General features: G+C 38.5%; 1 protein-coding gene and 1 long non-coding RNA gene across 5 annotated transcripts in view; one reads left to right on the top strand and one right to left on the bottom strand.

Moving 5' to 3' along the window:
• Window positions 1–24,876, top strand: part of ABLIM3 (actin binding LIM protein family member 3) — a 192,071-nt gene that overhangs the window by 112,778 nt on the left and 54,417 nt on the right. For all 4 annotated transcript variants that reach the window (XM_056811604.1, XM_056811603.1, XM_056811602.1 and 1 more), the window contains exon 7: window positions 19,409–19,496. In XM_056811604.1, coding sequence (XP_056667582.1) covers window positions 19,409–19,496 — 88 coding nt within the window. The remainder of the gene's footprint in view (window positions 1–19,408; window positions 19,497–24,876) is intronic.
• Window positions 12,261–24,876, bottom strand: part of LOC103095474 (uncharacterized) — a 28,546-nt gene continuing 15,930 nt past the window's right edge. The window contains exon 4 of the long non-coding RNA XR_457889.3: window positions 12,261–12,537. This is a non-coding gene — a long non-coding RNA (uncharacterized LOC103095474). The remainder of the gene's footprint in view (window positions 12,538–24,876) is intronic.

Here is a 24,876-nt window from a genome sequence, read left to right as displayed (position 1 = left end):
AAATCAGATATTCCCCTCCTCCCATAGTGAACCACCCCATTTTGTTCAATGGATTCTCTCTCACTTGGTTTGATTCCTTTGCCATATTGGAGTGGTCATCCTCTTCTGGATGCACTGCAATTTAATTAATCCATCAATTAATAAGCACTCATTAAGTACTTTCTAGATACCAGTGATGATGGAAGATATAAAGAGAAAAATGAAACAATCCTTGCCTTCAAGGAGCTTATATTCTGAATTTGCTATTGCCCTTCCTGAAATGTATCACATGATACATTAGTATCACTAGATACTAATGTATCTAGTGATAAGATAGAATCTTGTTCTATTTCAGGGGAAAGTTCATCCCATAGTTATCTATCTCTAAGAAAAAGGAAGGTGGTAATCCCACTATTCTCTACCCTAGTCAACATCATCTGGAATACTATGCCCAGTTCTGAGTGCCATATTTTAGGAAGATCAGTGATAAGCTGGGAGAATATCTAGTCGAGACCCTAGGTTGGGTGAGGACAAGAAGCTGGGCCATGTAGCCAGGAAGAGATGTGATTGAGGGAGAAGTCATGAAAGCTGTTCACAGAAGACAATAAGAGCTGTTCAACATGTGGAAGGGGGATTAAATTGTTCTGCTTGACCTCAGAGGGAAGAACTAGGAGTGATGAAAAAAGTTACAAAGGGGCAGACTTGGACACAATATGGAGGAAAACATTAGACAAGAAGGCTTTTGGAGAGGAATTTTTTTTTTTGTCTTGAGATAGAGAATTGTACATATCTTTAGGCATTCATGAATAGATGTCTACTTGTTTGCAGGGATGATGTAAGGAATATTCCTGATTGTAAGATCCATAGGAACATCAATTTAAAATGGGAATCATTGGGATTTAAATAGGGATTTTAAATCATATATTGATTATATTCTAATTCAACCCCTTCAATTTATAGATTAACTAACTAGAAACTCAGGGGCTCATTGATTTGCCTAAGGTCAAAAAAGGAACAAATGGAAGAAATAGAATTAGCTATGATATGGCTACTGAGCTCCCTTCCAGCTCTGAAACTCTATAATCAGGACTTTCTTGGCAGCAGGTAGGACATATCACAGGACCCTTGGTGATCTGATAAGCTAACCCTCTTGTTTTACATCCAAAGAAATGGTGTCTCAAAGATAAAAGGAACATTGCATAGCTTGTGAAGGACAGAATTTGAACCTAGGTTCTTTAACTCCAAATATGGTCCTCTTTCCACTTGATTCTCGAAATTTTCCTCCCTCTCCCTATACTAATGGTACTACCCTTCCCCTTTGCCCCCACCTCTCTCTTTCTTTCTCTCTCTCTCTCTCAAGCTGACATTCATCTTGCCACGTCCAGCTACCACCAGCTAGCTTTATACTCCATTTAGGAATAGATTCAAAGGAAAGTTGATATTTGTTCTACCAGAGGCAAATGCATTAGACCTCCTGGGCCGTAGAGATAAAATATGACTTTTTAAAATTTAGGCACTGGTACATTTAATTCAGAATGGGCTTCTCTAAGCACTTGACCCTTTCCCATTTCCTTGGTTGTCCATCACCATGGAAACAACTCCACTGCATCTTCTTTCCAGTTTTCTCTGCAGTGGCCCTGGCCAGCTGCTGTCTGCAGCATTCAGTTTACCAAATCTGTACTGTCTGACCAGTTATCTAGACCTTCATTCATCCTGGAGAGATAGTAGATGGAGCACTGGACTTGTAGCTAGGAAGGACTGAGTTCAAATTCTGACTGAAACACTATTTACTGACAGTGGAGCCCTGAACAAGTCAAACCAACCCCCTCTCAACCTAAGTTTCCTAATCTGTAAAATAGGAATAATAATAGCATCTAGCTCAAAAAATTATTGTGAAGATCAAATGAAACAATTTGCAAAGTGCTTTGCAAACCTCCCAAAGGCCTATAAATGTTAGATATTTTTATTATTATTATGGTAATTTATATAGTATTATTACAATGCTAATTTGTTATTTTTAATATGTTTATTTTTTTTTAATTGCTATAATAGTAATTCATAATAGCCCACCAGAATAATCTTTAATGCAGTTGAAAGAGCACTAGCTTAGATGTCAGGAGTGCTGGGTTCAAGCTCTGACTCTGTCAGTTACTTACTATGTGACATGATCAAGTCTGTTCTTCAAGTCCTCAATTTCTTCTTCTTTGGAATAAGAACATAAGAAGAGATGACCTCCTAGACTTCTACATTAGGTACTGTTCATACTGTTAAACTCTCTAAGCCTCAGTTCCCTCCCCTTTTAAAATGAAGGTGTTGGACTTAGTGACGCCTAAGGTCCCTTCTTTGAGTACCTGCATTCTAAGTTAAAGGATTTGAATGCCATTCATTTTCCCATTCACTCTTCCTAGAATGTGTTATCATTCTTCAGTTGTTTTAGTCATATCTGACTCCTCAGGATCCCAATTTGAATTTTCTTGGAAGAGATCCTGGAATGATTCCCCATTTCCTTTTCCAGTTCATTTTATAGGTGAAGAAACTGAGTCAAACAGGGTTAAATGACCTGTCCAGGGTTACATAGCTAGTAAGTGTCTGGGACCAGATTTAAACTGACTCCAGGCCCAGCTCTCTATCCACTATGCTACCTTGCTGCCTAGTCTTGGGCTGTACAATATTAATTTCCTTTTTGCCCAAGGAAGGTCCTTATGTTCCCAAATGGTACAGATTCATTTCCTCCCTTGTTCCCTTTGTTCATACTACTCTTCCCAAATCCTATGTGAAGCATGACTACAATACTCCATCCTCAATGTTATCTTTCTCACTGAGTTACCTTTTCTTCTGATGGATCATCCCACCTCAATCCTCTCCCTACTCCAATCCATTCTCAGTTCAGCTGACAAAGTAAGTTTCCCAAACATAGGTCTGACCAGGTCATACATACACCCTCTTTTTAAAATTCCAGATGCTCCACATCACTTCCAGGACAACCTGTTAAGTCCTCTGTTTGGCCATAAAAGCTCTTCACAACCTGGCCCCTTTCTACCTTTCCAGTCATCTTTTACTTTATTCCACTCAACTCTTTAGCCTTTTTTTCACATCTCACTCCATCTTCTACCTCTGTGCCCTTGTACTGGCTGAACCACTTTGTCTGGAATATTCTCCTTCTGTACTTCCCCTCCTTATAATCCCCAGATTCCTTCAGTAGCTGCTGAGTCATTTTCAGTTATGTCTGACTCTTTGTGATCCCATTTGGGGTTTTCTTGGCAAAAATGCTGGAATGGTTTGCCATTTCCTTCCTCAGCTCATTTTACAGATAAGGAAACTGAGGAAAGCAGGGTTAAGTGACTTATCCAAGGTTACCCATCTAATAAGTACCTGAAACCAAATTTGAACTCGTGAAGATGAGTCATCCTGACTCCAAGCCCAGTGTTCTCTCCACTGCCCCCAGCGTCCTTCAGTAATAAGCTCAAATCCTACCTTCCACAGGAGGCCTTCCTCTCAGCTGCTGGAGGTTTCCCTTCTCAGGTTTCCTTCCTGTTTGTATTCTTTATGTGTCTTATATGTATGTACCTTATTTTTGCCCTTCTTTGCCCCCTAAGCACTTAGTTCAATCACTTGTATAGTAAGTGCTTAATAAATGTCTGTTGTTGACTAATTGGCCAGCACTTATGTTGATACCACAACATGGGAAGCCGCCAACCTGATGTATTATGGAAAGAATAATGGACTAGAGTCCAGTGAACTGAATCTTTGGCCTGGCTTACCCACTTGAATGAGCAGAATGCCCTCTGTGAGCCTCAGTTTCCTCATTTGTAAAATGGGGAATTTCTCAATCACACTATCCCATGAGGTTATAAGGATAGCACTATGTGAATTTAAGCTATTATTAGTAATTTAGCACACACTTTGTAAACATAAAAAGCTATATAAATGTGAGTTATTACAATCTAGCTGGGGAAATAACTAACATAGACATAAAGAAGAAAATAATAAATCAAAACGTGCATGCATTTTTAATGTCAGCATCAATAATTAATTTTAATAATGATAACAACAAAGAAATAGCTTGGCTTAGTGGTTAAAAAGCCTGCCTCAGGGTTAGAATGACCTGGGTTCAAATACTCTCTCTGATGCATAATGGTTCTGTGATCTTAGGCAAGTCTCTTAATTTCTCAAGGTCCCAGACTATTCTCTTTTTTCTCTAATACTATAAGTTGCAAGATAGCTGTGACTCTTCATTGATAAAGGGAATTTCCTTACCAAGGAGCCCCTTACACTGATAGAACCCCAGGCAGAGACAAAATAATAGCAATAATAGAAAATAGTGGTCTTAGGCTGCATGAAGACATATTTAATATCCAAGACAAGGGAGATAATGGTCCTACTGTCCTCTGACCTGGTTAGATCAGATCTGTAACATTATGGTTAATTCTGGGTGGCACATTTGAAGAAGAACATTAGTAAGTTGGAACATGTCTAGAAGAGAGCATAAAGGGTGTTTGAAGTTACAAGAGCACCATGTTAAATGAACTGATGGGAGGAAGTGAAGATTTAATATGAATAAGACTTGTGAGAGGAGGATATGCTCATTCCTACAGATATCTAAAACATTGTAGGGAATAGCGATTGGACTTGTTCCATTTGGCCCCAGGGTACAGACCAAGTACAGAAAACTCAATATGGCTAGATAGATAGACAGAAATTAACTTCTATCTATAGACTTAAATGTTTTAATTTTACATATAAATATACATTATATAGATATAAATATCTAGATTCATTGATATCTATATCTACATAATTTATATCTATGTCTATATTTCTGTTGATAACTATTTCTTTTTTTTTTTTAAACCCTTACCTTCTATCTTGGAGTCAACTGTGTATTGGCTCCAAGGCAGAAGAGTGGTAAGGCCTGGGCAATGGAGGTTAAGTGTCTTGCCCAGGGTCACACAGCTGGGAAGTGTCTGAGGCCAGATTTGAACCTAGGACCTCCCATCTCTAGGCCTGGCTCTCAATCCACTGAGCCACCCAGCTACCCACCCTGATAACTATTTCTTATTTCTTTCCCACATCTACCTCTATTTCTCTCGTTTCTACCGCTATCAAAATTTCTCTCTCCCTCTATCTTTACCTATATAATTTCCACCTCTATCTCTACTTTTACTTCTATATCTATCTCCAATTCTATTTCTATCATATTATTCTCTCTCTCTCTCTCTCTCTCTCTTTTCTTTCTCCCCCCCATCTTTATCTCTGTCTGTGTCTCTATCCATATGAAAAACATGTCCCAACTTTCAAGTCTGTCCAACAAATTAATGGGACTGCCTAATGCCTCTTCTGACTCCAAGTATCTATGATTCTAATTAGGGGACCAAGAGAAATTAACACATATACAAAGAAAAAAGGAATATTTTCCCAATTAAAACAAAACATTTTCCCAATTAATTTACCAAGTTCCTATTCATATGGCAAAAAGGAAACACCTCAGATCTGGGATGTGTTAGATTTAAAATAGTGAAGCCCATAAACTGTAATAATTAAAATAGTTGATGTTGTAAACTGTTATATTTAAAATAGTTAGAGACATAAACTGTAGTGAGTTAAAATGTTGGAAAATATAAATTGTGATAGATATAAGAGAGGGTGAGTAAATTTGACCACAGAAAATATGTTTCACTACAGTGTCTTGGTTTTTAAATCAAATATAAGGTGGTCGCCAGGGAATATATTCCCAAATTATGAATATGCCCAAGTCAACTGGGTTTTATAGAGAATTTAATTAATACTACAATGAAGAATTAAAGAAAAGGAGAAGGAGAGAGAAACCCAGGCCTAAGCCTTAAGAGAGAAACCAGTCAGTTATCACTCACCACAAGATTTGTCTTAAGCAAGGATGTCTGGGGAACAGAGTCTCCCCAGAGGGAGTTCCAGCCAGAGTCAGCCCCCCAAGGGACTTCTCAAGAGATCTTCAAAGGGCCTCCTCCAAAAGGATCTATCTCCAAGGACCCAAGGATCCTATCTCCAAGCCTCCAAGGATCCCTTGCTCAGGAGATTCCTTTTCTTATATAGGAGGTTTTTTCCTATGTCACCTCCCCTAAGTTCTTCCATCTACCAATCACCGTAGATGTTTTCTAAAAGACAGCCCATCTGAATTCCTGCTAAGTTGACTAACCTCCTCAGTAAGTCTGAACCAGAGAAAATGCTGCTGTGTCAACTAATCCCCTCAGTAAGTATGAACCAGAGAAAACACAGCTGAGTCGACTAATCTCATTAAGAGAAAACTTGCCCGACCCTTTTAGGTACCTAGCATCCCATTGTATCAATTCTAAAAAACAGGCATGGCTCAAAGAACTCCTTGCCTTATTATAAGCATGGGTCCAAGTACTTTCATTGTTTAGCAAGGAGTTTTCTCCCCTAAAGCAGTCTTAAGTGTGGATGGAGTAGAGGTCCTCCCATAGCAAGGAGTTTTCTCATCAAAATGGGGAATGTTTCCAGTCCAATGGGGAAATTTTTAACATTCACAAGTCTGAGAAATTTCAAGGTTTACAGATGGTGCCTAGTAGAAGAGTGGAGAGTCAGTAAAATATTGTCAACTATGGTGATATGTCTACTAGATGTGAGTTGTGAGTTAGGTTTTGAGGAAGGTGGAGATCATAGGATCAGAGAAGCAGAGATTAGAATTGAAAGGAACTTTAGAGGCCATCTAGTCCAACCCTCTTACTTTATAGTTGAGTTAACTGAGTCCCAGAGAAGTTCAGTGACTTATTCCCAATCACCCAGGTAGTGTATGGGCCAGAACATAAGGGGTTAAAATTAAAGGGTTGGACTAAATTATTTAAGAACGTGGTTGCCAAGAAATATATTACTCAAGTCAGAATGACTTTTTATGGTAGTTTATTTAAAAAAGGAGAAAGAGTGAAAGTAAGAAAATCATAGAGAGGATAGGGTAAGATATCTAACCTAACACACTATTTTGGTTGGCCCCTGGCTCAACCCAGGCTAATTAGTCCTAAACCAGAGGGGCCTCTGCCTTTACCTGAGGGCCTGGTGATGAATAAAGCAAGGGTGTCAGCCTCAAAGCCTCTCTCAAAAGGGGAGACCTATCCTGAGGCTAGTCCCTCCAGAAAATCCAGGAAAGGGAGAGATTTAAATATAGTTTCACCAAGTCCAAGGTCCCAGGTCCAGGAAGCATATTCTTTACTAGCCTCCAACTTGAACTCAGAACTTCGAAGAACCTGTCCCCCACAGGAAGTTGTAACTCCTTTTAAAGATGCTTCTTTGTCTAACTTCCTGTGCCTTCCTCTACTTTTACGCGGACCAATTATAGTCTATAGTTTTGCTTAGGACTGCCTAGGGGGAAGTCAGTAGGTTCTGATTCATCACCCATTTTGCACACGTGGGTCACAGACCTCCTCCACTTATGGATAAGAGGGGTATATACAATTCTGGTGGTTAAATCTAAAAAGGGGCAGGGGAGAGTTAATCCCATCTTCAAGGTAGTAAGTGATAGAGAGATGAGATTCAAGCCCAGGTCCTCTGATTCCAATACAGCAATCAATATAGCACTTTGACACTTCATCTAACAAGGCCTAGCAATAAAGGGGAACTAGCTTTCTGAGAGTACAACAAGCATTTATTAAGCACCTACTGTATGCTAGACACCAAGCATTCATCTGACTTGAGAAGGTTCCAATGGTTCACCTACTTGCCTTACTTTGATAGATTTTTTTCTAGGGCAGCCAGTTGGACTAGGTGATTTTTGAGGTTTCTCTGAAGTCTGACGTCCTGTGCTTCGCATAGTTACAGGACATACTAAATATATTCTATCATTTTATTCCATAGAAGATTCAAGTTGGAAGATATAATAGAGATTATTCAATCTGATCCCTTAATTTAATCAATAAAGAAACATCATTCCAGCAAGATCAAGTAATTTGTCCAAGATTGTACAGTTAGGAAGAAGTGGAGCTGGGATTTGAGCCCAAGTCTCCCAACTATTCTATTTCCATATTCTTTCCCTTATACCATATTGTGTCAATATTACCCTGTAAGGTAGGTGGGATCATATCATATGGCTTACATGGAGTTTAGAAATCATTGAGTCAATCACATCTGCCCATCCCTATTTTAAAGATGAAGAAACTGACTCCTTTAAGTCCTCCATAAGTTTTATAGAAGACTAAGAAGGTAGAGTGACTTCCCTGAGGTCACCAAAAGCAAAATGAGTATCAGAATATCAGAGTATGGATTTTCCAGGTCCAATTTTGGTTATGTTTCTATTGTACCACATGACCTCCTATTACTCATGTTTATTGCTTTAGATTATTTTTCTTTTCTCTCTCCATTCCATGACTTTTAGCTCTCCCTGAAGCTCTCCTTCTTTTCTTCCTTGATTTTCAACCTAAACACACTTACTTGCTTCTAGGACATTTTACCTATTTACCACAGGTCCTTCTCCTTTCTTCTATTATGTTCTCATCAAAATTGTCCACTGCAAAGGGCCCAATAATGAATCCCTTAAAATGGGTCTTCGTCAGGCACAGCTAGGTGGCTGAATGTTAGAAATCCAGGTCTAAAGATGGGAAGTCCTGGGTTCAAATCTTAACTCAGACACTTCCTAGCTGTGTGACCCTGGGCAAGTCACTTAATCCCCATTGCCTAGCCCTTACCACTTTTCTGCCTTGGAACCAAAACACAATGTTGATTCTAAGGCAGAATGTAAGGGTTTTATAAAAGGGAGTCTTCATTCCCTTAACACTACCTTTTGGTCTCCATCTGGACCCATCTTTCTGATTTCTCATTGACCAGTTGACCTTGACTTCCAAAACATTTCTCCTCATTGCATTGCTGTACAGGGTTCCCTTTTTGACTTTTAGCTGCTCTAGATGCATTTCAGCCTTTTCCTTCTCTGGGGAACCTTACAGGAGGGAAGGGGGAGGAGGAACTTGGGGAGGGTGGGAGGACATTCAGGAAGAAACCAAATTTCCATTTTGTCAGTGGTTGCTACTATCCTAGAGCCTGTAATTGAGATGATGAGAAGACACAATGTGGGTACAAGCTACCAATTAGACCAATTATTTCTGTTAGGGGGTTGGATATCAGGCCTTCAGGGTCCCAGTTTAGGAAAACAGTATGCCACCCCCAAGGATTGGGCTCCATTGCCTTCCTTGATGATGAGTAGGATTTCTCTGTGCTGGGGGCTCCAGAGTCCTAGAAACAGCTACTGTTTAAAAACAAAACAAAAAAAAAACACCCAAACTATCCAGAATCTTTGAGGTCCCAACTCAAAAGAGAGTTGTTTAGGCAGAAGAAAAGAGGAATCACTAGGGACACAACTTCTTCTTTCAAACATCTGAAGGGCTATGATGCAGAAATAGATTTGTTCCTCTTAAGCCCAGAGGGCAGAATTAGGACCAATGAATGGATGTCCAAAGGAGGCAGAGTTTTGGCCCCATACAAAAAAGAACTCATTAACAAGTACACTTGTCTAAAACTAGAATAGGCTGGCTTGTAAAGAAGTAGATTCCCTCCTCCTGGAAGTCTTAAGCTAGAGAACTTGGAGAAACCTTCGAGATATCCTTTAATTCTGAATCTCTGAATCTATATCCCTTAATTTTGTAATAACCCACATTATCCTCTTGGAAGGCTCTGCATTTTTAATAAGCTTTTTAAAACTCAGTAAAATAAAATGTTTTAGCATCTGGCTCATACAACACCACAAGGTAAACCAGCCCCAAATGGCTCCTCAAAAATGAGCCTTTAATTGAGTAGTACCTTCTCAAAGAACTTTCTTATCATCTAGTTCCAGATTAAGTTTCAGAGTCTGCTAAAATAAAATTAAATACTAATAAAAAATAAAAAATTAAATTAAATATTTCCATCCCAGGGAAAAACTGACTAAGGGGCAGAAACCATGTCAATGACTTGCTTTATGACCTTGAACAAGTCATATATGCAAAATAAACACTGGATTATTTAGAGAAAAGAGGAGTTAATTTCTCTGGACTTCAGTTTTTCCCTCTATAAAATGATATAATAATCTCTGCTTCCCTTAAAGGGCTGACATACAGATTAAATAAGATCATATATGGAATCCTAAACCTCTGAAAACATGTGCCAGCTTAAGATATTCTGCCCCACTAATAGAATCATGTCAGAACTCTCAGGAACCCAAGACCACAAAGTATCAGAGATAGAAGAAAATTTTGCCACTATCTAGTCCAGGCACTTGGTTTTGCAGATGAGAAAATCGAGGCATGAAAAGAGGCCACGATTTGTTCAAGTTAGATCCAGGGATAAAAACTTCTTATAGCACACGTCTCCTGACTCCCAGATCAGGATTTATAGGATAATTGAGACCTTTCCTGATCCCTCCAGCAGTAATTACCTCCTATTTTCCCTAAATGATCCAGTGTTTATTTTGTACATATTTATATATTTCATATATTTATTTTAAATATTTATATACATACCATATATTTTATATTTTTATATGTACATATGTGAAATAGATTTCATTTTTTTATATGTATAATGTTTTCTCCTCCTATATACTTGAAATGAGGAATTCTTTCATTTGGGGGATCCCCAATACCCAGCGTAGTACTGGGTATATAGTAGGTGCTTAATAAATGCATTTTTGATCAGTTGATTGCTAGGTACTGACAATAGGAAAGTAAAGATGAAATGCTTCCTACCCTCTAGAATATTACTATATTCTGTAAAGGGGTCAGGGAGGAGGAATACTACCAGGAGATCAATATAAAAACAAGTGTCACTACTTTTTATTTTTATAATTAAATAAAATCTCCATGAAATGACTAGGGCCTCTCTGTGATGTGCAGGCAACCTGAATTCTTGAAGGCAATGCCTCTAAAGCTAATGCACCCAAACCCTGGTCCTACCAGGCTTTACCCAGTGAGATATTTTGTGGTTTGGGCCCAATAAGGCTAAGGTGAAGGATCTGGGACAATTCTGAAGGATTTATGATAGGGAATGCTATCACCTCTAGAGAAAGAACTATTGGAGTCAGATGCAGATCAAAGCATTCTATTTTTTTTTCAGTTTATTTATGGTTTTATTCTGGGGTTTTGGTTTTGTATGAGTGTGCTCTTACAACTATAGCCAATATGGAAGTGTGTTTTATACATAATGGATGTATAAACATCCAAAAAACATACATGGATGGCCCAGATCAGATTGATCAAATTGCTTGCCACTGAAAGGGGGGGGGGGGAGGGAGGAAGATGGTTTGGATCTTGTAATTTTGGAAAATGTATGTTGAGGGGGCAGCTGTTGTAGCTCAGTGGATTGAGAGTCAGTCCTAGAGAGATGAGGTCCTGGGTTCAAATGTGGCCTCAGACACTTCCTAGCTTGGTGACCCAAGGCAAGTCACTTAAACTCCATTGCCTAACCGTTAGCACTTATCTGCCTTGGGACCAATACACAGTATTGATTCTAAGACAGAAGGTAAGGGAGAAAGAAAGAAAGAAAGAAAGAAAGAAAGAAAGAAAGAAAGAAAGAAAGAAAGAAAGAAAGAAAGAAAGAAAGAAAGAAAGAAAGAAAGAAAGAAAGAAAGAAAGAAAGAAAGAAAGAAAGAAAGAAAGAAAGAAAGAAAGAAAGAAAGAAAGAAAGAAAGAAAGAAAGAAAGAAAGAAAGAAAGAAAGAAGGAAGGAAGGAAGGAAGAAGGAAGGAAGGAAGGAAGGAAGGAAGGAAGGAAGGAAGGAAGGAAGAGAGAAAAAGAGTATGTTGAAAATTATTACATATGTTTAAGAAAATAAAATAACGCTGAAGAACAATAAAAAAGGCTAAGGAAAAGGAAGAGAAGGAAATAACCACTTATTAATCACTTGCTATGTTCTGGGCACCATGCTAAGTGATTTACAAATATTATTTCATTTGATCCTCACAACAACCCTAGGAGTCAGGTACTATTATTATCCCCACTTTATAGTTGAGGAAACTGAGGTTAACTTGACCAAGGTCACATAAGTTTTTAAACATCTGAGGCAAGATTTGAACTCAATTTTTCCTGACTCCAGGCCCAGTTCCCTATACATTGTGCCATCTAGCTGCCTTTAAAAAGGAATATTTAAGGTGCAACAAGTTGACACAGTGGATTGAGTCAGAAGGACTTGGATTAAAATCCAGCCTCACACTTCATAGCTGTGTGACCGTGGGCAAGTTACTTAACCCCATTTTCCTAGTCTGTGCCTTTTTGTCTTAGAGTTGTTACTATGAAAATAAGGGTTTTACAAAAAAGGAATATTTACTTCAAAAGGTATCATTACATAGATACAAATTTATTCCTCTAACATGAAGAGCTTGTTGATGCTTTCTCTTGTACCACTTCAGTCTTTGGGGAGGGAAAAAAAATTAAATTTACACTTTAGCTCAGTTCTATAGTGCAGGATCCTAAGTTTCAAATTCAAGTCAACCCCTTCAGGCTCCAGTTCCAAGCATCCGACTCTTTCCCTGCTGGGATGGTTGGCTGTAACATCATGACTCTAAGATCACCAAGGATTAGGCTCCAGGTCTTGTGGGGATTACTGCCTGCTTCTGAAATTTAGAAAGACAAATGACACAGAACAGAAACAAACTCCCCTATGCCAACAAGAACCTCAGATCCAAAGGGGTAAGAGGGAGGGCGGAGGAAAGCAGTCTTTCCCCTCCTGCTGGTTCAGTTCATGGTGCCTGAGTTATGGCTGAACTATGATCTTCCCCCTCTGGGCTTGCTCAGCAGGATGAACAGGCCCATCACCTAAAAGACTGGCCTCCAGGTGAGGACATTTTTGGACACTATGATTCACGAAGAACTATTTAAAGAAGTAGCATAGTTTGTATAGTGATAGAGTGCTAGATCTACACGTTTGAATGTTCACTAATTGTGTGGTCCTGAACAGGTCTTTTAATGTCTTTTCACCTCAATTTTTTCCCCTATAAAATGGGAATAATAGCACTTGGGGCATTTAACCCTACAGGGCTGTTGGATTGAATAGAGAATGGGATAATGTGTGCAAAACATTCTGCTAATCCTAAAGCTATCAATAAAAGTCATTTGTAATTATTATCTGTCAAGTAATGGAGAAGCTGTGGTCTGAGTTATTCCACACTGATGAAATCAAATATCTTTTGTAATAGTAAAGTAATGGATAAGCAGGTAATGCAATAGAGCAAACAGCTTCTATACCTATAGTTTCCACAGTATTACCTGGTTCATGTAAATCTCCACTTCCTAAACTCATGTTCAAAAGCAAGACTTATGCCAGAGATCTGGGGTTCACATCATGCCATAGCAGAACAGAATTCAGATCCACTCTCCCTTCCCTCCACCATTTGATCACAGTTTGACTACCTGGCTTCTTGTCAATAAATGTATATTGACGGTTTCATTGTAAATTTCTCCAAACCAACTTTATTCAATAGGATGGGACACTGGGTTGGGGTTTAAAATTTGTAGTTTTTCAATATACTAGAAAGAGCATACTCTGATTGACATTCCTAGCATCCCTCAGAAAGATGATGTCCTAAGAAAATAAAGCACATTGCCAGATTAGGCTTCTGAAGCCACCGTTTCATTCCTACCACCTACTCAAAGCTATGAGTTTTATGGGACTTAGAAATGGAAGGAACCTTAGAACCCATCCAGTCTAAATCCCAAATGAAGAAAAAGAAAATTACTTAAAGTCATAAAATATTAGTAAAGTGTCTAGTAGCATGCTTGACACATAATAGGTGCTTAATAAATGCTTCTTTTCATTCCATTCATACAGACAGTTTTGAACTCAGTTCTTTCAATTCATCTATGCTGATGCCATTTTCAACTCCTTTCTTTTTTTTAAAATTCTGCATCCTGCTTTTCCTACTATGTCAAACTCCTTCTTCACGCTGGCATTCAGAATCCTCCAGAATAGTTGTAAAACAGGCTTGTCTCACCATGTTATCCTACACAAGCCCTACAGGAATCTTCTCATCCAGCTTGGGCAGTCTCCTCACAGTTTCCCAGATAGGTCCCATCTCTGTTGTTTTGCCCATATAGTCTCCTGAGTTTTTGCTAGACAAGTGAGTCCTCTGTCTCCCCATCTTTCCCATCCTCCTTGTATAGCCATTATTCCTCTAATTAGCTGGGTGAGCATGGTGTAGACAGCACACTGGAGATCTGATTTCAAATTTCAGTTCTGCCACTAATTAGCAAAAATATCTTGGCCAAGCCACTTAACTTTTCCCACCATCATGTTCTTTGCCTTTAAAATAGAGGTAATAATCCAGGTCCTGCCTTCTTCCTCTGCTACTTATGAGGAAAGTGTTTTCTAAACCCTTAACATGTTATAGGGACAGCTAGGCGGCTCAGTGGATAGAGAGCCAAGATTGGAGTTGGGAGGACGTGGGTTTAAAACAGTCCTCAGAAACTTCCTAGCTATATGACCATGGCAAGTCACTTAACCTCATTTTGCCCTTTTGTCTTAATGTTGTTACTTAGAGAGAAAGTAAATATTTTTTTAAAAGATACTAGAGTAGTGCCAGCTACTGGAGGCAGAGGAGGAAGTAGGAGAAAAGAACCTTTTTCCTCTGGGTCACTGATCCATCAAAAGTTTAACAAGGTCTGTACACAACCCTGATAACTCACATTTATGTAGCATTCACATCCACAACCTTATTTAATTTTCATGACAGCCCTGTGTTGTGAATATATGGGACATGAGTATCATGCCCATTGTAAGGATGAAAACATTGTAGCTCAGAGTAATTTAATTAGAGTAAGAGACTGTCTTGTCCAAGATCATACAGCTCCTACATGACGATGACGACGACAAAATTCAAAGCACAAGCAGCAACTAATTAGTTTTGAAGTTGTTGTGAGGGTTAAGGAGTCTATCGGGAGATGAAGAGGTTGGGAGAAAAATGGAAGGTTTAGTTCATTTATTTGTTAAATTAGGAATGAAGAACGAATGGGAAGCTCTACTCAAAATATAAACAATATCTTTTTTAAACTATCTGTTCCACATTATGGCTAATTAAGGAAACAGAGCCCACCAGAAAGGAAGAGTTGTCCAGGGTGAACAGGATAAGGCAGTGACAAGGATAATAAGATTCAAAGGACCATTGTCCTTAGACAAGTCATCTAACCTCTCCAGTTCTAAATCTAAGATCTTTGTTTTCTATTATTGCATAGAGAATAAGGTAATACATGTGAAGTAATACACATGAAATACTATAAACTGGAGAAGGAAATGGTAAAAAACACTCCAGTATCTCTGCCAAGAAAACACTTTAAGGGGGTCATGAAAAGTCAGATACACCTAAATGTTTGAACAACAATGTCACTACAAAACTACAAATACACAGCATATATAATAGTATCATAGATGAAAGGGAGCTTGGTAGTGATCTAACCCAACCCTCTCATTTTACAGATGAGGAAGCTTCAGATTATAGAAACCAGCTAACTTGTCCAGATCTCACAGTTAGTAAGTAGCAGAAGGTAATTAGACTTTAAGGAGCCATAATTTCCATGATAAAGTATTTATTTCACTGACACAAATCACAATGCCTTCCCACTTGAATGGAATATTTAATTCTAGGTTAACTCAAGGTCAGGGTTCATAAATAGATTTTAGGGAGCATCGATGTAGTTGAATAGAAAAAAATTGGATTTTTTTCCACTAACTCCTAACTGAAATATAGCATTTCCTTCCATTATTTAAAAATATTATTTTGAGAAGGATTTCACTGGTTTTATCAGAATGGGTTCATGATACAAAAAACAGTTAAAGAACCTCTGATTTAATGAGTTATTGTGGCTTTTAAAAAAATCATCACTTGATCACTATATGAGCCTTTCTGAATCCCTGTCTGCTTCATAGATGACCACAATCCATCACTAGATTTATACTCATAGTCTTTCCAGTTTGGTAAAGCCTATTGGAAATTATACTTCACTAGCATGATCTCTGAGAACCCAGGGTCACATCCACATCACGTCTGAGGAAAGAGGTGACATGGGCAGTCAGAATTCTAGGTTATAAATTTCCTATCAATAAACATTTATTAAGCACCTTTGGTGTGGCTAGCATTATTGTAGGCCCTCAGAATATAAATATAAAAAGTGAGACAATCCCTACCCCTAAGGAGTTTACATTTTACCAGGAGATACAACATGTGAATAGATATCTGTCATAAACAGATTCCTTTAGAAAATCTCCTGTCCTAAAATCTCAGCTGTTTAACTGACTATACCAAGTATTCCTTTGTTATTACAAATAACAAGTGACTTGCTCACATTTTTTTTGCCAAGAAGTACTCATATCATCAAAATAATAATGAACATTTATATATTGTATTGATTCTGTGCCAAGCGCTTCACAATTATTTCCTTATTTAATCCTCACATCAAGGCTACAAGGTAGGTGTTATTTTGATTTACACATGAGGAAACTGAAAAAAAACAAAGCAAAACAAGGAATCCTTGAAGTATTTGAATAACTAGCATTTATAGAATGTTTTAAAATTTGCAAAGTATTTTACATGTGTTTTCTCACTTGATCCTCCAAAAACTTTGTAAAATAGGCATTATTGATCCTCATTTTACAGATGAGGAAATTAAGCCTGACAGAGGTCATGTGACTTATCTAAAGTCACCCAAGCTAGTGTCTGAAGCAGGATCCAAATTCAAGTTTTTATAACTCTAAGTCTAATACTATATATACTATACCACTTAATTCCCTAAAGTACCTGCTTTTTTTTTTTAAGCCTTTACCTTGTCTTAGAATTAATATTTTTTATCAGGTACAAGACAGAAGAGTGGTAAAAGGTAGGCAATGAGAGTTAAGTGACTTGCCTGGGGTCACATAGCTGGAAGTATCTGAGGTCAAACTTGAACCCAGGACCTCCTGTCTCTAGGCCTGACTCTCAATACACAGAGCTGCCCCGTAAAGTATCCTCTTATACTCTAATTTTCACATATTCCACAAGATTTTTCTACTTAGATTTAGATACAGATAAAGCTATTCCCTTTTTATAAATAAATATAGGGATATAACTATAAATAAATATTGAAACAAAAACATTCCCCTTGCTGTTTCATCTACTTTCTAAGAATTAAAATTTTCTATCTTAGTGGTTATCAAATGTTTGCATTTGGCTGTAGGTTTGCATTTGGCTGTTGGTGGATATTTTAATACTTCCATCAGAACTATTGTTAACCTTTGAGGAAGTTTTGTAATTTTCATTAGAAAAGCATCATCTATATTCTCCATCTGGCTGAATCTCCAGTATTGTGCTCATTATTGTGTCATGGTTCCCTGACCATGGAAAGGGCCCTCAGTGTATCAGCTCCATCTGGTGGCCTTTCAGGATATTGCCATAAAGTACTCTGTCAGTGTATTTGGAGCTATTGACACAAATGGGATTTGACGTCAGCTACCAGAGCTTCTCTCACAGATGCTTCATTTTAGAAAAGTTTCCTTTGAGGCAGATGGAAATAAGCCAAAGACCCATCACTGGAAATTCCTGACTAGTTTGCTTCAGTTATCTCAAGGACTGATGAAATTCTTTAAAAGAACAATAATAAAAAAAATCTTCAAAGTAATTTGTTGCAAAGTCAAATAAATACTGCTAGTGTATTGAATCTTCTAAAAGGTTTTAAATTACAACTCTGATTATATATAATGCTGCAGTGAAAAGAACACTGCAATTGGAATCAGAGTAAATGGGTTCATATATTCTGTTACTTATACTTTTGTGACCTGGGCAAGTCACCTAACCTCACCATACCTCAGTTTCCTCATCACTAAAATGGGGGAGTTTGACTAAATTACTCTAGGTTCTTTCCAATTCCAAATCTATGACCTTATTGGTTGAATTCAAGTGACTAATGCTATAAGAGAAAAGAAACAAGTGTGTACAATTGTTAAATTCCAAACTAAATGGAGACATTTAGAAGCATTTTGTATTTCAACCATATTAATATGTTGTTAGAGGGCATCTAGATGGTTCAGTAGATTGAGAGCCAGCCCTAGATATGAGGTTCTGGGTTGAACTGTGGTCTCAGACATTTTACCTAACTATTACCACTCTTCTGCCTTAGAACCAATATACAGTAGTGATTCTAAGATGGAAAGTAAGGGTTCTTTTTTTTTTTTTATAAACCCTAACCTTCCATCTTAGAAAATCACTATGTGTATTGGTTCCAAGGCAGAAGAGTGACTGATAAGAGCTAGGCAATGGGGGTTAAGTGACTTGCCCAGAGTTACACAGCTAGGAAGTATCTAAGCTAGATTTGAACCCAGGACCTGCCATCTCTGGGCCTGACTCTCAATCCACTGAGCCACCTCACTGCCCCCAAAGGGTTCTTTTAAAAAGATATAACCTTAGTGCAGGAGGGGGATGCCTGACCACAGGATTCTCTAGAGCAATGATTCTCATTGTGAGTGGTCTCCCAGACCATTTTAGTGGGTTCGTGAGATAAAAACTATTTTTGTAATAATATTAAGTCATTCTCATTTCTAACATAGTAAAATAACCCATATAAACAAAAGCTTTTCAGAGGTGTGTGTTGGGAGGGGGTACCCTCAATAATTTTTAATAGTCTAAGGGGGTCCTGAGATCAAAAAGATTGAAAGCCACTGCTCTAAATTCATAAAGATGGTTAAGATAGTCAATAAAGGCAAGTTCATAGCTTGTCTCACATGGAAAATGATTTAATAACACTTTATGTCCCTATTGGGCTCCTTGGTTTTGCCCTGGGACTTTCGGCTCCCTGGGCAAACCTGACTATCTGTCAAATGGTCCCATCAAGAACTTCAGGAAATAAAGTGGGGATTTACTCTCATTTTGGGGGTCTTCAACATTTTCTCCTAAATTATAGTAGGGAGAGAAGGGAATGGGAAGTATTAGGATGGACTGTGTATGTGGTAAACAGAAGGAGCGAGGTGTGTATGGAGTGCCTCCAAAATAGTACAGTGGAAGGAGTACTGAATTAGGAGTTTGGACACAGGTTCCCAGCTCTGCAACAGACCTAGCTTTGTGATCTTAGACTAATCACTTTCTTTAAAAGGACTTTATTTTCTTCCTTTGTATAATGAGAACGTCAGACTAGATAAAGAAAGGCCCATTCCAACTCAAAATTCTCATTACCATTGCTCCTCTGAGTTGACCTCTAATACTCCATCAGGGTTGGCATGAGGGAGATAAGTCACCCTTCTTCCAGGATGACAGCATAAACCCACTATGTAGAAACACCCTAGTTTTGTTGTGGCTCCTGTAGACTAGTGAGGTGATCTTGGACAGCTCCTGTTCTTTAAAGACAGGCCTAAGAAGTCTGAGATATTTAGCAGGTCACATATAAAGGTCACATAAGAGATCTCAGCAGCCCTTTCATCAGCCACTCAGCACTATTTTGACACCTACCTTTATCTTCCTGTATCCATAGGCAGGAGGAAAACATTACCACCCAGCCTGTGCCAGATGTGTCCGCTGCCAACAGATGTTCACAGAAGGAGAGGAGATGTACCTCACAGGTATGTCTATGTGAGCTGCTGGGTCTGGTGGGGTGGTAGTGGAGGGAGGGAGGAAGGCAGGGGACATGGGAACTGTGTATGTGGCTGAATGAATGAAAGAAATGCATTTAAGCCTGTGCTAAGCTCTGAGGAAACAAATTGGGGGGGGGGGGAGAGATGGATGGATTATATATAAAGAAATAATAAATAGGCAGATAGACAGATAGACACATACATACATACATAAATACACATAGATAACAGATAGATAGATAGATAGATATCTGGACTGGTAGTGATAGAAGGCAGTTATAGTTGAGGAGTCAGAAAGATGGTACATAGAACAATACAACAGTCATTGACAAAATTTTTCCCCCAGATAATGGTAGTATCAATTTGCTTTAAAATGATCAGAGCAAGAAGTCTAAGTTGGAGGGGAACTCTTACAGAGCAACTGGACAGAAAATGATTGGGAAGAGAGGAGGCTACCTAATCTCAGGTAGTGCCAGTTCCTCTTGGACTTAGTTCCTCTCAGGCATGGTCTCTAGAGAGCCAGTTTTGAGGATGGAACAGCAGTAGGTGGCAGTGAGGGAAATGGTCAGCTGATAGGTAAAATTTCTCTCAGATTTCCTATATTGCCACTGCCCTTGCCCATGTCTCCAAAATGCAATCATTTCTCAGCCAACTGTTGCTACGGCCTGTGGACCTACATATGAGGAACTTTTCTCATTTTCAGCCACATTCTACCTTATATGAGTTATTTGTGCCCATGTCTTATTCTCCCTACTATACTGTGACCTTTCTGAAGGTGGGATCTTACTCCTCTTTGTATCTTAGATAGTGCCTAGCATATTCTGAGAAGAGACATAATCCCTACCTTCAAATGTCCGAAAGGCCATTGTGAAAAAAGAAAAATTAGACTTCTTTCTGCTGAAGTTAAAAATAGGTGGACAATAAGAGCCTAACATACAAAAGCAAATTTGGCCTTGAAGGGCTCACTGAGTCTTACTGGGATAAGACCTCTGACTGTAATCTGACACTGGGAAGTATACATTAATAAAAACAAAGAATATAGATAAAAGGAAGGTAGGGGAGAATAGCTTACATACATATTTATTTGGAAATAAAAGTACAGATATGCATTGGTAGTGAGAGTTTCCTTATCTAGCAGTTTCCTATACCAAAGAAAATCCTACAGCTATATGGGCAGCTAGGTGGTACAGTGATAGAGTACTGGGCCTGGAGTCAGTTCAATTCTAGCCTCAGACACTTACTAGTTGTGTGACCTGAGAAAGTCATGTTAACTCTGTTTGCCTCAGTTTCTTCTTTTGTCAAATGAACTGCAAAAGAAAATGGTAGACCTCCCCAATATCTTTGTAAAAAAAAAAAAACCCAACCCAAATGAGGTCATGAAGAGTTGGACATAACTATAATGACTTACAGCAACTACATATTTATATATATAGGTAGATATTGTATCTCCTAAGAGCATATAAGCTATTTGAGGGCAGGGATTGTTTATTTTTGTCTCTTGATCTCAGTGCCCAGTGCTTAATAAACCTTTAAAATATGCTTGTTAATTGATTCATGGACAATAGCTTTTTCCAAATATTCAAAGGGTTGCCACACTGATAACGAAAGAATAGATTTTTTCCATGTTTCCTTAAAAGGCAAAATCAAAGCAATGAGTAAACACTACAAAGTTAGATTTAGCTTAATAGAAGAAAAACTTCTGAACATTATTTGTATTTGTGGGAGTTAGGGAAGGGGCAGGAGAGGTTCAGAGGCAATTCAACCCTATGAATTCATTCGTGAAGAATCCCTGGTCTAGAAAACCAGAAACTCCTTCCATCAATACACATTGGCAACTCACCTCTAACTTTTGACCAAGAGATTAGAGGATCATAGGATAACATAGTATGGGTCAGAGGCAGGATTTGAACTCAACTCTTCCTGATGTCAAAGCTGGCCCACTATCCACTACACCACATTATCTTTCTTCTAACAATGAGAGCTATCCAAAAGTAAGAAAGTCGAACTTAAGAAGAGTTAGTCAGACATAGAATAGATCAACATTTTGTCAGGTATGTCATAGAGAGGATTCCCATTTAAGTTTAGATTAGACTAGCTGACTGTTGAGGTTCCTTCAGATTCTGGCATTGCATCATTCTGCAACAGGCAGATTGAGAGTCGATAAAAGAATTTTAATTATTCAAGTCTGAGAAAATTCCATTCATTGGATTTATTCTAGTTCTTGGTTCATGATGATGGACCAATTACTGTTTTTAAAAAATAGAGGCCAAGAGACAAGGATGTGCTAGAGCCAGTTCAGATAAAGTTGACAGAGCTAATTATTAAATTTTCAGTGTGAAATTTAAAAATGTGTTGTGAGCAAATCCCCCCACCCTCCCTGGTTGCTGATTGTTAAACAGTTATAAGCACACCACTAGCCAGAGGTGTCTGTAAAATAAGGGGGTTGACCCAGATGGTCTTGTAAAGTCTGCTCTAACTCTAACATTTGATTCAAGTCCCACTGCTGATGGCAAGTCACTTCATCTTCTTCTTATTTGTTTGTTTACTTAAACCATATCACTTAAGAAATTAACTGAATTATCTAAGAATTAGAATTTCTAAGTCTCTGAAGGGACCTTAGATTAGAGGCCTAAGATACTCCCTACTGCAACCTTAACCAGATGAAAATATAATTGAGAAATAGTTAACAAAATAAATAAAAACAAGGTAGAAATTAAATCATGTTAATTTTTGGTTTTCTAAGTCAATACAATAAGTCTAAATCAATGCTCTTCCCCACTGTGCATTCTCATTGGCTGCTGGACAAAGGGGAGGGTGAAATGAGGAATGTTCTCAGCCTGGGTAGAGAGAGGGAGAGGAATAAGCACTCCCATTGGGCTGCTGGGCAAAGGGATGGGGAGTTGCAGTAGAGAGGGGGAGGGAAGCAGCTCCATCTGAGTACCTCTACCTTTCTAATGATGAACTCTGGCAGGTGACAATGTGCATGCCCATAGAGAGGTCTCCGTGATGGTGTGCCATAGGTTTTCCATCATGGCTCTAGAACATCTTATACCTAAAGAGAAATCCCCACTACAACAGCCCTGAGAAGTATCCATTCAGCCTATATTAAAGACAGAGAACTCACTACCTATTCATATAACCCATTATACTTTTAGAGAGTTTTGATTGTTTACCATCCATGAAACAAAAATCTGCCACACTATTACTTCTAGTCTTTCTACATATAAAGTCAATTCAAAAGAAAAAAATGTTTCATTTATCATAGTAACAAAAATTAAAACGAACATACCAAATGCATGAACTGGTATCCTAAGAAAGTACCTGACTGCTATGTTAAGTTCTTTCAGCATACTCATAATAATAGCATTTACAAATATTGTATGAGCTGATCTTCACAGAATTCTTGTGAGGTAGGTGCTTTTGTGATCTATATTTTGCAGATGAAGAAATGGAGGCACAGAGATGTTAAGTGACTTGTTCAAGGTCACACAGATAATACGTATCTAAGACTGGATTCAAACTTAGATCTCCCTGCCTACAGGTCCAGCAATGCACTTCCCACCTGTCCAAGAATCAATCAGGTCTTCTCATTTCTTAGATTAGGGCCTGGACAGATGTTATGAACAAAGAGTCTTTAAGAGGAGGACCAGCCTGAATCAATGGTCTCAGAGTCTGTGTGAAGGAGCCATATATGCATTTAGCTCTGCATATGGGTGGCCTTTTCTTTCAACATAAATGCATACAGCTGGTTGTCAAGCTTCTTGGTCCTAGTTAGATTCTCTGACAAAAGTGTTGGTTCCTTCTTTCTTGAGGCAGATCTTTGTATACATGTCACTCTAAGAATCAATGCAATCTTTTTCAATCAATCAACAATTGGAGTCTACTACTAAACACTTCCTAGTTGTGTGATCCTGGGCAAGTCACTTAACCCCCAGTGCCTAGTCCTTACCACTCTCCTATCTTAGAACCAATACACAGTATTGATTCTAAGACAGAAGATAAGGGTTTAAACTATATATGTGCATACACACACACACACACACACACACACACACACACACACATGAATAAAGAAAGTTTCCTACAGAAGATGTGTTTTCAGCTATGATTTGAAGGGAAAGTGGAATTTTATGAGACAGCAATAAAGAGAAAGTGTATTCCAGACATGGGGGATTGACAATGCAAAGACCCAGATATGGTGAGAGTGCTATTTGTAAGGAAGAGAGAGAAATCCAGTTTGGCTGGATCAGAGAGTGTGGGAGAGGAAGTTATGTTCAGTGAGGCTCGAGGGCTTAGAGCCAGATTATGAAAGGTTTTAAATGTTAAACAGAGGCATTTCTATTTTATATTACTGGAAATAGGAAGTCAGTAGAGTTTACTGAGTGAAGAAGTGATATAGTCAAATCTGTACTTAAAGAAAATCACTATGTCAGGAGCATATAGGTGGGATTAGAGTGAGAGACTTAAGGCAAAAAGACCAATCAGAGGCTTTTGCAAAAACATAGCCCAAAACACTAATACACTGCTGGCAAAGTTGCAAATTGGTCCAACCATTCTGGATGGTGTCTGCCCTTTGATCCATCCATACCACTGCTGAGTTTGTACACCAAAGAGATAATAAGGCAAAAAACTTCAAAATATTTATAGCTACGCTCTTTGTGGTAGCAAAAAAAAAAATCGGAAAATGAGGGGCTGCCCTTCAATTGGGGAATGGTTGAAGAAATTGTGGTATCTGATGGTGATGGAATATTATTGTGCTGAAAGGAATAATGAACTGGAGGAATTCCAGGTGAACTGGAAAGACCTCCAGGAATTTATGCAAAGTGAGAGGAGCAGAATCAGAGACCAGTTCATTGTGACTGTACACAGAGACTGATACACTGTGGCACAATTGAATGTAGTAGACTTTTCTACTAGCAGCAATGCAATAATCTAAAACAATCCAGAGGAATTTACAAGAAAGAACACTATCCACATCCAAAGAAAGAACTGTGGGAGTAGAAATGCAGAAGAAAAACATGATTGATCACATGGTGCTGGGGGCCACCAGTCCACGAAGCCTTGACAGAGTCCCATGTGATAGCTGGGGAGATCACAGAGTGGTCCTTTGTGAGATGTGACTGCCCACTCTATTTCCCTTGAATGACTTCTTTCATCAATGCATGCCCCTTTCCTATGAATTGACATGATTATTATTCCCCCTAGTCTCAAAAGAAATAATGCAGGAGCAAAACACATGTACCCTTATTCCCCAAAACATCACCAAAAGATCAGACCCTCAAACCCAATCCCAAAAGACTATCATGGGTTAACTTTTACTTAGGTACATAATTCCAAGCAAAACCATAGCTACAGGCCAAGTCCAAAA

Source organism: Monodelphis domestica, chromosome 1 (genome assembly GCF_027887165.1).
Source record: "Monodelphis domestica isolate mMonDom1 chromosome 1, mMonDom1.pri, whole genome shotgun sequence".
Lineage (NCBI taxonomy): Eukaryota > Metazoa > Chordata > Mammalia > Didelphimorphia > Didelphidae > Monodelphis > Monodelphis domestica.
The sequence above is the reverse complement of the archived record's forward strand: the minus strand, read 5'-3'. Positions and strand labels throughout refer to the sequence as shown.